The 13,325-nt window shown below is 47.0% G+C and overlaps 1 protein-coding gene across 1 annotated transcript in view; it reads right to left on the bottom strand.

Moving 5' to 3' along the window:
- LOC147896594 (ras-related protein RABF2b-like) overlaps positions 1-13,325 on the bottom strand; it is a 47,771-nt gene that overhangs the window by 1,683 nt on the left and 32,763 nt on the right. The window contains exon 6 of the mRNA XM_087381369.1: positions 12,172-12,265. Coding sequence (XP_087237495.1) covers positions 12,172-12,265 — 94 coding nt within the window. The remainder of the gene's footprint in view (positions 1-12,171; positions 12,266-13,325) is intronic.

Genomic DNA, 13,325 nt, shown 5'->3' with positions numbered 1-13,325 from the left:
CAGAAAGCCCACTTCTCATCATATGAGGAAGGAACAACAGGATCTGCTGATGGAGATGTTGCAGCAACATGGGCTGAGGTAGATGCAGGGGCTGATGTAGAGGGTTTGGAGTAGCAGTCCCTCTCCCGGTGATTATCACGGCCACAAATGGTGCATGGATGAGCCTTGAAACAGTCCTTCTCCATATGATTAGTTTTGCCACAATGGGTGCAAAGCTTTCTTACCTTAGAACTTCCTTTCTTTGCTAAAAATGCAGTGTCAGTTACCTTTCGTTGTTGAGTTCTTTCTTCCTCTTGGAGAGCATTGATGATACCTTCAAGAGAAGGATTATTGTGATACTTGAAGGTAGTGACAAGAGTAGCATAGGTGCCAGGTAAGCTTTTGAGAAGCACAGCAATAACAATATCTTCGGAGATGGGAGACTTTACTAGAATGAGATCATAAGTGCAATCTTAGAGTTTTTAGATCAGGGTCCAAAAAGGGTATCCAAAGTGATCCATGCTTGAGGAGCAGACTGTATGTCGGAGATGTGATGAATGTAATCATCTCCAAGACCGAGCAAGATGATAGCATAGGCTTTGTCGTTCTTGGCAGTGACAACTTGCTCAATGTCGGGATCTTCGGGAGCAGCACGGTGAACAATGTCCCAAAGACCTCCTTTCATAAGATGGCACTTGATTTTGATTTGCCAAGTATGAAAGTTGGACCCATTAAATTTGTCAATAGACATGAGAGAATGAGTAGAAGAGGCCATGTGGGAAGGTCTTACCTCTTGCTAAGATGCAAGGGCAGTGTCTATTCCCTTACAAGATTGCAGAAATAAATGAAAGAAGAGATCCAAGAAGCCGGCTCGCTCACCACTTGTCAAGGCCATAGCATGTGACAGCCCATCGAAGCATGAGGAACCAGCAAAAAAAGGACTGCTCAGCAAACTGAAAGAGGCAATGCACAGTACCTTAATCCCAGGCAGAGGCAGAGGCGCAGAAAAGGGGCGCGGTCCAGGAGGTGCAGGCAGCGCGAGCTCCGTGCAGTCACGAACAGATGGCGCAGATCTCCGTGAAGATGGCGCAGATCACGAACAGCAACTGGAGAGGTGCAGCCTGTTGAAAGAGGTACAGGCGAACTGCCAGCAGAGGGTACAATGTCGAAGCGATGGTACGTGCAGGTACAGATTCCGTACAGTCGTACGGACTGTACGGACAGTCTTGGCTGTACTTCGAGTTGTACATACATTGATGCAGGTGCAGGAGCGACAGCAGGAGCGGGAGCTACAGCAGGGACAAGAGCTGATGGGCGCACAGATCTGGCAGAGATGGTGCGCAGCAGATCTGGCAGCGCAATGGCGTGCAGATCTGGCGCGCAGATCTGGCAGAGAGAAGCGGTGGCGCAGAGAGTGGCAGGGATCTGAGAAGAGGCGGCTATGGCTACAGCAGACTGAGGAGAGAGAAGAGGGATCTACATGGCTCTGATACCATGTAGGAATATAAAAGCAAGAACTAGAAACTAGAAAACTAGAAGTAAAATAAGAACAAGATTGAAAGACAGACAAAGAGTTACCTTGTAGATGAGTGTAGACAAGACACAAGCTAGATAGATTGCAATGATGTGACCCATGAATATATGGGCCAAAGTACAAGACATAAAGCAAGAGTGCTTATGGGATAATTGTAGAGGTGCCACATGGCACACACTCAAGACACAAAGACTAGACTAGACTAGACAAATGTAGACTAGGCAAATAGTACACTTAGTGTGCACTTATCTCCAACAACCATATGCCCCCTTTGTTCCCGTGGCACTCCTTTGCCACTTTGGTTCAGGAATAAGGCAAATAAGGCAGATAAGACACTTAAGACAATTACGCCTTAGGAAATTATAACGGACTTTTCCGATAGGACATTTCCAATAAAGCACCTAGAACACCCAAGGCACCAAGATCCTGTTGTGAAAGTAGTGCACAAGCATGTGAGAGAGAAAGAAAGAAATTGACACAAGATTAGGCTTTGACTGGTATATATATGCTGCAATACAACCTCAGTCAGAGGGTGGCAAGTGAGAGTAGAGAACCCAAGTGACCACTATGAAGTGAGAGGGAGTTCCCAGCCTGGTCAGCCTGCTTAGAGCATGCTAACTGGCCGACCGTAGGGTTGGCCTGACCCGACCACAAAAAGGGCCGGGTTAGGTCAGTTTGACCCAACGAGACAGGTCTGGTTGGGTGCCCAAACTAAGTCCCTACCCTGCCCTAACCTTGGGCCTAGTTGGTCTGCCCCAGCGAGCCTTAAACAGGCCTGAAGTCTGCCTGGCCTTGGCAATTATGCTCATGTACCTGGCCATCCAAACTCACTGATGGAAGTGTGTATGCCTACTCTCTCTAGACAGGCACATCCACAAAGAAGCCCTCTCTCACTATGAGATGCCATATACTTTAACACCCTCTCTGCAGCTCATGGTGTACAAATGATCTGAAGATGCAAGCCAAAGAAGACGTAACCATGGACCCTTCAACACCACAAATACTAAATTCACCTCAGAGAGAGCACCTTACAGCTCGGATCCTTGAAACATAATGCCACCTTGAACAGCAAAGAGATTTTCTCAGCATTGATATCGAATACCAGTCTGCATTGAGTTCCAGAAGGGGAATGATGAACTGTGGCCTAATATCCTCTGGTGAATCATGTCCAAGAACATTGAACAATGAGCTCTGGAACACAACCGTGTCCATAGTCTCTATGAGATCAAGCAATGAGTTTCGAGCATATCTGGTCCATATCCCCGTAGTCTTGCCTTGCCTGCCAAACTTTCAAATGATAGGAGCTGCAATCAGCCCTCTCTCCTGCCCACACACCCTCTCTGGCTGTTACACGTGCCTTACTGTCACAAAGCACATGTTACCTAGAGTCCTTAAGCAATTGATGCCTCTGGAGTACCACACTGGTCGGAAGATGAATCTGAGTTTTGTGTCGTCAGCCTTGTTTTTTGACTGACAATCCTTGGCCAGATGCCTTCTCTTTCCACACACATAGCACCTCTGCCTTCCTGTATTCTGTACTGCTACGTATGCCTTACCACCATCAGGAGACTTCTGAGAGACTTCTTAAAGCTTGCCCTAGGATAAGAGAACCAACTCCTCCTCTAAGAGAAGGGAGTATAGATCATCGCAATCCAACGAACTTGTCATGACCTGGCACTGAGAAATCATCTTGTACTCTGGTGGCAGCTTAGTGAGAATCAAGGCAGCCAAAATTCGAGTGCAAAGTGACAGCCCCCATGGACGAATCCCTGGCATAGAGATCCTCCAGTTCGGACCACACCTCCAAAGCACTAGTCAATGTCTACACTACGAGGGAGACTAGTCTGCACCATTGCAAAATGCGCCTTGGAATCACGCTCCCTCCAGTCCTGTAATTCTTCCAGGAAAGTGTCCTCACGGTCTGCACAATGGATCGAGCTCCGTGGACGCCCAGGCTTTCTCTTGAATCCCTAAACAATCTCCCACATGCCCTTGTGCAAGAACCAAAGTTTCATGTTCAGCTTCAATGGGCATAATTTGTGCCATTGAGCTTGTCCTCCTTACTCGTACACGGGGGTCCAGTCCACCAACCTCACATGCCTCTCCTGAACCTGAAAACAAACAGCCCTCAGGACAAAGAAGAAGAGAGGAAATGGTGAATGGGGGTGTGGGAGAGAGAAAGAGGCACCCTTGCTACCATCTCCAACAAACTATCGACCCCTTATGCTTTCCAGGCAGGTTGCTCTGAACAGCCACCTGTGCCTCCTGCCTTGAATCACCTTGTAGCAGGCGCTGCAATCTACGATTAGCCCCTCAATTTACCTTCAGATCTACGTCACACAGCCTCGACTGTGTCAGTTCGACGCTCTCCCGGTCCCTGGACAACCTCTGCTCTGTACCATATGAAAGTAGTGCACGTGCAGAACCATTTGAGAGAGAAAGAGAGAGAAAATGACACAAGATTAGGCAATGAAAACTGTATATGCTGGAGTATAACCTCAGCCAGAGCCAGAGGGAGACAAGTGCAAGTAAAGGACCCAAGTGACTATGAAGCGTGAGAGGGGGGGCCTATAAATAGGGCCCTTCCCAACCTGGTTGGCCTGCTTAGAGCAAGCTGACTGGCCAATCATAGAGTTGGCCTGACCCGACCAGCAGGTCGGGCTGACCCAACCCAAACAGGGTTGGGTTAGGTCGGTTTGACCCGACCAGGTGTCATGTGCACGGATCGGTATCTGACGTGTACTAGGTACACAGAACTAGCTCAGGTTAGCCTGGGGAGGCTTAGAGCTAGGCAGGCTTGATTCTCGGGTTGAGTGGCAAGGGTATGAACTATTTATAGGTCTTTGCTATTTTTGGCGCCGGGGCCCGAGTCTATAAAAGGGGCCCAGGGGGTTCAGTTCTCAGTGTGCAGTTGGGAGCAAGTCTCGTTCCCAGGTGCTAGGTCTGATCCTGGATTGTGTCGCGGACGCACGCCTGCATCTTAGCGTAGCCCAAGGCCCAGTGGCAGATCCAGGGCTTCACAGCGCCACCGGGTGGTATGGGACACCAGGCTGGTTGGGATCTGATTGGGAGTTCGTGCCAGTAGCTCAGCTCGTGGCTCGGGGGGACATCTTCTGATTTGGGTTCACATCCCGTAGATGTCACGGTTGGGTGGTGAGCAGCCTGCTCAGTTCTGATGTTGTGTGTGGTTATTTTGCAGATCAGGGGTTTCAGGAGTGCTGGGATGTGTCAGTTGGTATCAGAGCCAACTCCTGAGGTAGGAACTTCTGATGCGAGAAATTTGACGGATTTCTCTTCCAGGTATGCCCTAAAATTCGAGATTTCCAGCTGCGTTTTTGCTGTCTACCTGAGGTAGAAGGGGTGAAGAAATATCTGGGAAAGGAAGGAGAAGAGGAGTGAAATTGAATCGAAAATTCTGAAGGCTACAGAGAGAAGTCTGAGGGAGGAGAAGGAGAGCAGAAAGGAAGGTGAGAAGGGCAGGAAATTGACAGCCTGGGAGTAGAGTATGCGGGGAGTAGAAAGGACGCAGTTAGGCGAGGCTGTGGGGGCAGGACAGCCTGCGCAACAGGCTGACCACAGCCTGCGCAACAGGCTGCGAACAGCCTGCGTGCAGCCTGCGCAGGAAGAAGGGCAGGAGGAAGGTGCTTTTTTGCGAAAAAAAGCACCCCTCCAAAGTTGGAGGGGCTCAGGTGCTTTTTTCGTAAAAGCACCCCTCCAAAGTTGGAGGGGCTCAGGTGCTTTTTTCGTAAAAGCACCCCTCCAAAGCTGGAGGGGCTCAGCCTTCTTTGGAAGCCTAGCTTCCAAATTAGGCCGCCCTGCACCCTATATAGGTGGGGGCTGGGTGCTAGGCAACCCACAAGCAGCCCCAGTTTCGAGATCTTACCTTGAGATCTGAGCCAGCCCGCCTCGCCCTTCAGCAGCGCCCAGTTTCGACCAGCTCCTCTGCTGCAGCCCCTGCCTGCGTCAGCCCAGCGCTGCTCCCAAGGCTCCCGTACCAGCCCGTACAGCTGCAGCTACAGCCGTACAGCCTGTACGGACTGTACCGTCAACTTCGGTACCTGCAGCTGCTCCGTACAGCAGCTGCGCCTGCACCTACAGCCACCGTACGGACTGCGTCAGCAGCCGTACAGGCCACGTCAGCAGTCCGTACAGCCTCTATCGTTGATTGCGCATCCGGTTGCAGATTCGGGGAGGCACCAGGGCTCGTGGTCTTCCAGATTTCAGCATCCTTTCTGTCAGATTTATCTGGGACGGTTTTCTTCTACTCCATCTCCCTCCGTGCTCCGTTTCAGTTATTTATTTCTCTCAGCCTGTAATCGAGTTAGTATTCAGCCATGTCTGATGCTCCGAATCCCGAGTTCACTATGGGAGAGCAGGAATTAGATTACACTCCAGTGGGAGAGGATGATCAGGGTCTCTATGACGACCTGATCACTAAGAAAGCCTTCAGTGAGTTCACGACTGCTCTAGATGGTAAATTTGAGCAGGTCAACGCTAATCAGTCGGGGTTGACACATCAACTCCAAGGGATACAAGCTACCTTGACTCTTCTGGCTAGCACGGTTCAGGCACTCACGCATGTGGATGCCATGGCCTCCGTGCTAGGCCCGAATATCACTCCGGATCCCTTTCCAGGTGACCAGAAATCAAGAACAAAGGAGGTGGTTGACACTTGGCTGCACAAGTGGCAAGTTCACTTCCAATTTCACCCCTATCCAGACGAGAAAAAGATTCAGCTAGCAGCAGGGTTTATGTCAGGTAAAGCCTTGCTTTGGTGGAAAGAACTCCAGCCTAAGCCTGACACTTGGACAGAATTTGAGGGTATCTTCAGGAAGGAGTTCCTGAAGAAGGAAGATGACTACGATATCGTCGGCAAGCTCAAAGCCCTCGATATGTCAAAATTGAACTTAACTTTTGAAGTCTATCTTCAGAGATTTAGGGATCTGCAAACCAGGGCCACTAAAATGGATCCTGTAACCTTGTTAGGTTTTTTCGTGGATGGTTTGCCAGACTCCTATAAGTTACAGATTAAGAATAACAAGTGCACAACATTGCAGGAGGCCATGACATATGCGCGCATATATGATGATACCATGGCCGGAACCAAGGCAACCACAGTTACCGAGACCAGCGGAAAGAACAAACGCAAGTTCTTTCAGCATGCGACTGGTATTGGGGAGACGAAGTCTACGGACAACGCCTCCAGGAAAAGCTTAACTCCTGCGAAGAATGGTAAAGCCCGTTTCCTTCGCACTCTCAGGCTCAAGAAAGAGGGCCGGTGTTTTTATTGCGAGGAGCGGGGCCACACGAAGAATGAGTGTCCTAAGCGGAAGAACCAGAAATTGGTGCTAGGACCGAAGCTCCAGGCAGGTCCGCGTACCGCAGCCAAGGGAGCCAACCAGGTTACGATGACAGGTATTTCAGTAAATGTCATTACCTGCCCCCTTTCTTGCAATTGTACCTTTAATACTTCGTTGTTTGGTTCCCATGATCTTTTCCGAGTTTATGGAGAAGTTAGGGACCAACGGGTTCACATTCTCTTTGATCCGGGCAGCTCTCACAATTTTGTTAATTACAAATTTGTGCAGAAGATGGGGCTGTCCACAGTACCTAGCGACCACACCTACGAGGTGCAGCTTCCAGCCGGGAAGCAGTTTTGGGATCGCAAGGTTGAAGCGCTTCCCATCCGGATTCAAGCCTACACGGGAGCTCTCACATGTTATGTTATGCATTTAGAGCATGTAGACTTGCTGATCGGGATAGAGTGGTTTAAAACCCACAATATCCAGATCGGATGGACGGAGCATACCCTTTCTTTTGAAGACAAAGGCACCCAATTTTGTATTCAGTGTGATAAGATTATCCCTTCTCAGGGGCCTATTGTATCTGCGATGCAGCTTCAGAATATATTGAACACTTCTCATTATGATGTCTATCAGTGTGTTTTGATTCCACTTTCTTCATTTATTGTTTCGGTAATTAACAAAAATGAATTAAGTGTGTTTGAACACCGAGAATTGAGAACGTTGTTAGATAATTTTAAGGACGTATTCCCAGCTCAACTGCCGGTAGGTTTACCTCCAGAAAGGGCAGTAGATCATCGCATAGACTTAGTCCCAGGGGCTCAACCTATCAGTGTACCACCGTATAGGATGAGCCAGCTAGAGGAGGATGAGTTAGCTATCCAGCTTCAGGATTACCTGAATATGGGCTATATCCGCCCAAGTAAATCTCCTTGGGGTGCACCTGTCCTCTTAAGAAAGAAGAAGGATTCTTCCTGGAGGATGTGTATAGATTATAAACGACTCAATAAAGTTACAATTAAGAACCGCTATCCTTTACCTCGTTCTGATGATTTGATAGACCGTTTGGCCGGAGCGAAGTATTTCACTAAGATTGATTTGCGTACGGGTTATCACCAAATCCGTATCTATGCTAAACACATAGATAGGACCGCATTCCGGACTAGGTATGGTCATTACGAGTTCCTCGTATTACCTTTTGGTTTGACCAATGCTCCTGCTACTTTTCAGCAGATGATGAACGATTTGTTCAGAGATTATCTGGGCAAATTTGTTGTAGTGTTCTTAGATGATATCTTGGTATATAGTAAAACGCTTGAGGATCACATAAGACACCTTCGGGTTGTCTTACTTGTTCTAAGACAGCATAAGCTTTATGCCAAGATGAGTAAATGTAACTTCTTTATGAAGGAGATCATTTACTTAGGACACAAGATTTCTTCTGAAGGTATTAGCATTGATCTGGATCGTATCCAGAAGGTTTTAGAATGGCCTATCCCTCAGACTGTGAAACAACTTCGCTCTTTCCTAGGATTTACGGTATTTCTTCGGAAGTCAGTGCGTGATTATTCATATATCACGGCACCTTTGACCAACATATTGAAAGGTCGTGGACGCAGGTCTACTCAGCCGATCCCTTGGAATGATGCAATGAACAAGGCTTTTGAAACCTTGAAGTTATCTGTCAAGGAAGCACCCGTTCTTGCATTACCCGATCCTACCTGGCCTTATGTTTTAGAGGCCGATGCGAGTGATTATGCGATTGGGGCAGCTTTATTCCAAGAGGGCAGACCTGTAGCTTTTGAGAGTAAAAAGCTAGACGACACTCAGTATCGTTGGCCCACACTTGAGAAGGAACTTTATGCAGTAGTGTATGCTCTCAAGGTTTGGAGACATTACTTGTATGGTTCAAAGTTCCTTGTATTGACTGATCACCAGTCAATCAAGTATGTGTGTGATGGATCAGAATTGAAAGGAAGGAAAGCTAGATGGGCAGAGCTAATGCAGAATTTTGATTTCGAAATCCGTTATCGTAAGGGTTCGTTGAATAGTGTGGCGGATGCTTTAAGTCGAGTTAAGTTTGTAAATGCTTTGTCATTTACGGAAATATCCTCAGACCTATTTCAATCCTTGAGAGGGCTATACGCAACTGATAGTCATTTCAGTTCTTATTGGCAGAGAGTCCAGGATGGGAGCTCCATGGTTGACCAGGACTCAGGGATTGTGCCACCTAGGATACAGGCGGCGGGAGGTCAGTGGATGATTAGGAACGGCTTGCTGTTCCGGAATGAAAAGATTTGTGTGCCTGATGTTCTGGACCTTAAATCCAAGATTCTCTGGGAGTGTCATGATGCTCCTAGTGCGGGACATCCAGGTATACATAGGACTCTGTCTCTTGTGAAGCATACCTTTTATTGGCCTAAGATGCGTGCATTCGTAGAGAACTATGTGGTAGGTTGCCGAGTTTGTCAGGTTACTAAGGCTGAACGCCTTAGGAGCGCGGGCTTATTACAGCCATTACAGATTCCAGGTAATAAGTGGGAAAGTATTTCCATGGATTTTATTACTGGTTTGCCTCGTACGCGCAAGGGTCATGACTCTATTTGGGTCATAGTCGACCGTTTGACAAAAATGGCTAGATTCTTACCTACAAGAACAACTATTTCAACTGTTCAGCTGGCTCACGAGTTTGTGGACCACTTGTTCAAGCTGTATGGTTTGCCATCTGACATAGTCAGTGACAGGGACTCAAAGTTTACAAGTAACTTCTGGACACTTGTATTTGAGAAGTTGGAAACTACTCTAAGTATGAGTTCCTCAGATCATGCACAATCTGATGGCAGTACAGAAAAGGTCAACCAGTTGGTTGAAGACATGCTTCGGGCATATGTATCTAAGAGACAGTCTTCATGGGAAGAATATCTACCCATGATTGAATTTGCTTACAACAGTGCAAAGCATTCTAGTACAGGTTATAGTCCTTTTATGCTTATGTACGGGTTTCAACCTAAGTCACCAGTTATGGTTGGATTAAAAGGGATTCAAAATGATGCTGCTAAGAACTTCTTGCAAGACATGCAGGAAATGTTGCAGTTTGCCAAGGAGTCTATTAGAAGTGCCCAAGATCGGGACAGATTTTATGCTAATAGACATCGTTCACCTAGAGAGTTCTCTGAAGGAACGATGGTATATTTGAGAATTCCTAAGGAATCCAAGAGCCTAAGTACTGGTTTGGTTCCGAAATTATCCCCCAGATACTGTGGCCCATTCAAGGTCATTAAAAGAATTGGACCAGTTGCATATCGACTAGAATTGCCTCCTGATGTTAAAGTACATCCAGTCTTTCATGTCAGTAGACTGAAAGAAGTATTGGGTGCAGATGATCAAATTGTTTCTCCTCATGAGATTATAGAAGTTACAGATTTAACTTTTATTCCTCACGAACCTGAATCTATTCTTGAATTTCGTGAAAGACAGATTCAAAATCGTACTATCACGGAATACAAGATTAAGTGGAAGGATCGTGTTGAGGAGGATGCAACATGGGAGACGTTACAAAACCTCCAAAGAACATTTCCCGATTTCTTACCGAACTCAGGAGTGAGTTCTTAGAGGAGGGGGAGTATGTCATGTGCACGGATCGGTATCTGACGTGTACTAGGTACACAGAACTAGCTCAGGTTAGCCTGGGGAGGCTTAGAGCTAGGCAGGCTTGATTCTCGGGTTGAGTGGCAAGGGTATGAACTATTTATAGGTCTTTGCTATTTTTGGCGCCGGGGCCCGAGTCTATAAAAGGGGCCCAGGGGGTTCAGTTCTCAGTGTGCAGTTGGGAGCAAGTCTCGTTCCCAGGTGCTAGGTCTGATCCTGGATTGTGTCGCGGACGCGCGCCTGCATCTTAGCGTAGCCCAAGGCCCAGTGGCAGATCCAGGGCTTCACAGCGCCACCGGGTGGTATGGGACACCAGGCTGGTTGGGATCTGATTGGGAGTTCGTGCCAGTAGCTCAGCTCGTGGCTCGGGGGGACATCTTCTGATTCGGGTTCACATCCCGTAGATGTCACGGTTGGGTGGTGAGCAGCCTGCTCAGTTCTGATGTTGTGTGTGGTTATTTTGCAGATCAGGGGTTTCAGGAGTGCTGGGATGTGTCACCAGGCAGGTCAGGTGACCCAACCTGTTCGGGTGCCCAAAACTAGGCTCCAACCCTGCCCTAACCTTGGGCCTAGTTGGCCTGTCCCAATCACCCTTAAACGGGCCTGAAGTCTGCCCTGACCTTGGAGATTATGATCAATTACCCAGCCCCCCAAACCCACTGATGCAAGTGTGTGTGCCCACTCCTCTCTCTAGGCGGGCACGCCCACAAAGAAGCTCTCTCTCACTATGAGATGCCATAAACGTTATCACCCGTAGCTGGTTGATTGGGACTAATCTAAGGTAATCTGTCAAAGGCTAGCATGTGCAGAAGAAGGCTGATGAGGACAGCAGTGTATGACCAACTATTAGCAGGTGTGTATGGATGGCAAGGCCAACAAAAGTATGTATGGCAATTAGCAACCAACAAGTGATGGCATATGGCTGAAAGCCCTCGATTTGCAGGGCTGCGCAAAGGATAGAAAACAACAAACAAGCGTACAGGATGCCCAACGACTTGGAGCAGATGGCTGAGCTGACTATGTGGTTGAAACTTGTGTGTATTTTAATTGAATCACATCTGGCTTGGACTAATGCACGGTTAGAGCGGATGCTGAATACAGCTGATGGGCGGCTGATGTGGCAATTGGCTGAGCAAATGGGACAACAGAAGCTAGAGCAGCGCAGAAAGTGCCATTGCAGATTGTTGACAATAGTCAGTGTTGGCTTCTTGCCAAATAGCTGCAAAGTTGGAAACGCTCTGAAGGTGATCCCAAAGAAAGTGCTCTGATGTCAATGTAATGAAGAGGGGATACTGGAAGGGAGAAGAGAGAGAGTACCAGAGATTTGCCTTGTATGTTGATGAAACGTTTCTGGGGCATTAGTAAGGAGTAACTCAAATGTATGATTTTTTACATAGATTTTAAGCAGCAAATATTATTTCTACATTTGGGCAAAAGTTATTGGCACCCTTCCTGTATCGAGTTACCAGACTTTCTGGATATGACTCAACCTCACTGCATGCATCTCTTATCTGCCACACTTTATTACTACTCCTTGGAATTTATTTCGCACTCAGCAACACAATAACTGTGTTTGTTAGGGATCACTTATGTTGCTCTAGCTGCATGCACACTCTTCCATGTGCTGTACAACCCAAAGGTTGTCAGACAAAGTCTGTAGATGTAAACTATGCAGAGGGGAAAAGGGGGGGGTGAGAAATTACATACCGATTTCATAAAACAGCTCATTCACATTCTGTGCAGTCTTAGCTGAAGTCTCCATGAAAAAAAGGCCATTCTCTTCAGCATATGCTTGAGCTTCCTGAAAGTAGAAAGCACAGCATTAAAAACCCGCTTCAGAGGAGTATTCCAAATTTGAAACAGAAAAATTACATTTGCCCAAAAGACAAGACTGATCTACCAGTCTGTGGTCATACATAACCCTAGTCTAAATTATGCTCATAATATTTATGAAAAGAATTGGGCTAATAGCTGCCATAATAAAATCCAAGTCCCTCATAGGAGAACTGTTCCTTTCATTCTGCTTTTTTATTCCATCGCTTTTCCTCTCATTCATAAATAGTCTTGACTATAATCTAGCCTGAAGGAAATGATACATCTCATGCCTCAGTTCAAGAGAACTCAAAACAATCAACTCAAAGGGAACCCCAAAAATAAATAAAAAAGGGAAGAAAGATAAGAAAAAGCCAACAGCACACCTCAGTACAGCTCTTAAGTATTAACCATGGATATCATTGATAAGTCTATGTCCATGTCTGGACATAATGTGGCTAGAGTTTTGGAGGTCAGGTTAACCTATGGCATGTATCCTAACCTTGGGACATGGTATTAATGGTAGTCCCTAAGCCTGAGACCCCTAAGACACCATGTATCTAAATAATTGAGAGTATTGCTCACTTGGGCTGTAACCTTCTTCAAAAACCAACGTCAAAATCCTGCGAAACAAATTCTCTTCCAAACTCTTGCGCTCAGTTTACTCTTTCATAAGCTCTCCCTCACTCCCTCTCTCTCTCTATAGATGCACTAGAGCCCAGGACGAAGCGTCGGGCTGGACCCCCCCGAATGTTTTTATTCATGAAGAGAGAAAGCTGTTACAAGAGTTCAGCGTAGAGCTGCCTGATACAAAATTCAATGTAAAACCATATTACGAGAGCTTCAAGCTCATTTCAAATTGGCAACATGCCACTTGTCTAAAATCTAGACTAAGTCCTATTACATGCCACTAAGGGCAACTCTGGAGTCTTCGAAGCACTTGGTCACGCAAACCGCCTCCTAGATGCTTGTTAGGCTCCGAAGCGCTTAGGGAAATAACCCTTCCTAGTACCTGCAACAAGTAATTAAAGCGCACCACCATGGTACCC

The sequence above is a fragment of the Dipteris shenzhenensis genome, chromosome 11 (assembly GCF_047967505.1).
Source record: "Dipteris shenzhenensis isolate YYH24624 ecotype China chromosome 11, Dip_SZ_1.0, whole genome shotgun sequence".
In the NCBI taxonomy this organism is placed as follows: domain Eukaryota; kingdom Viridiplantae; phylum Streptophyta; class Polypodiopsida; order Gleicheniales; family Dipteridaceae; genus Dipteris; species Dipteris shenzhenensis.
This window is presented reverse-complemented; position numbering and strand designations above follow the sequence as displayed.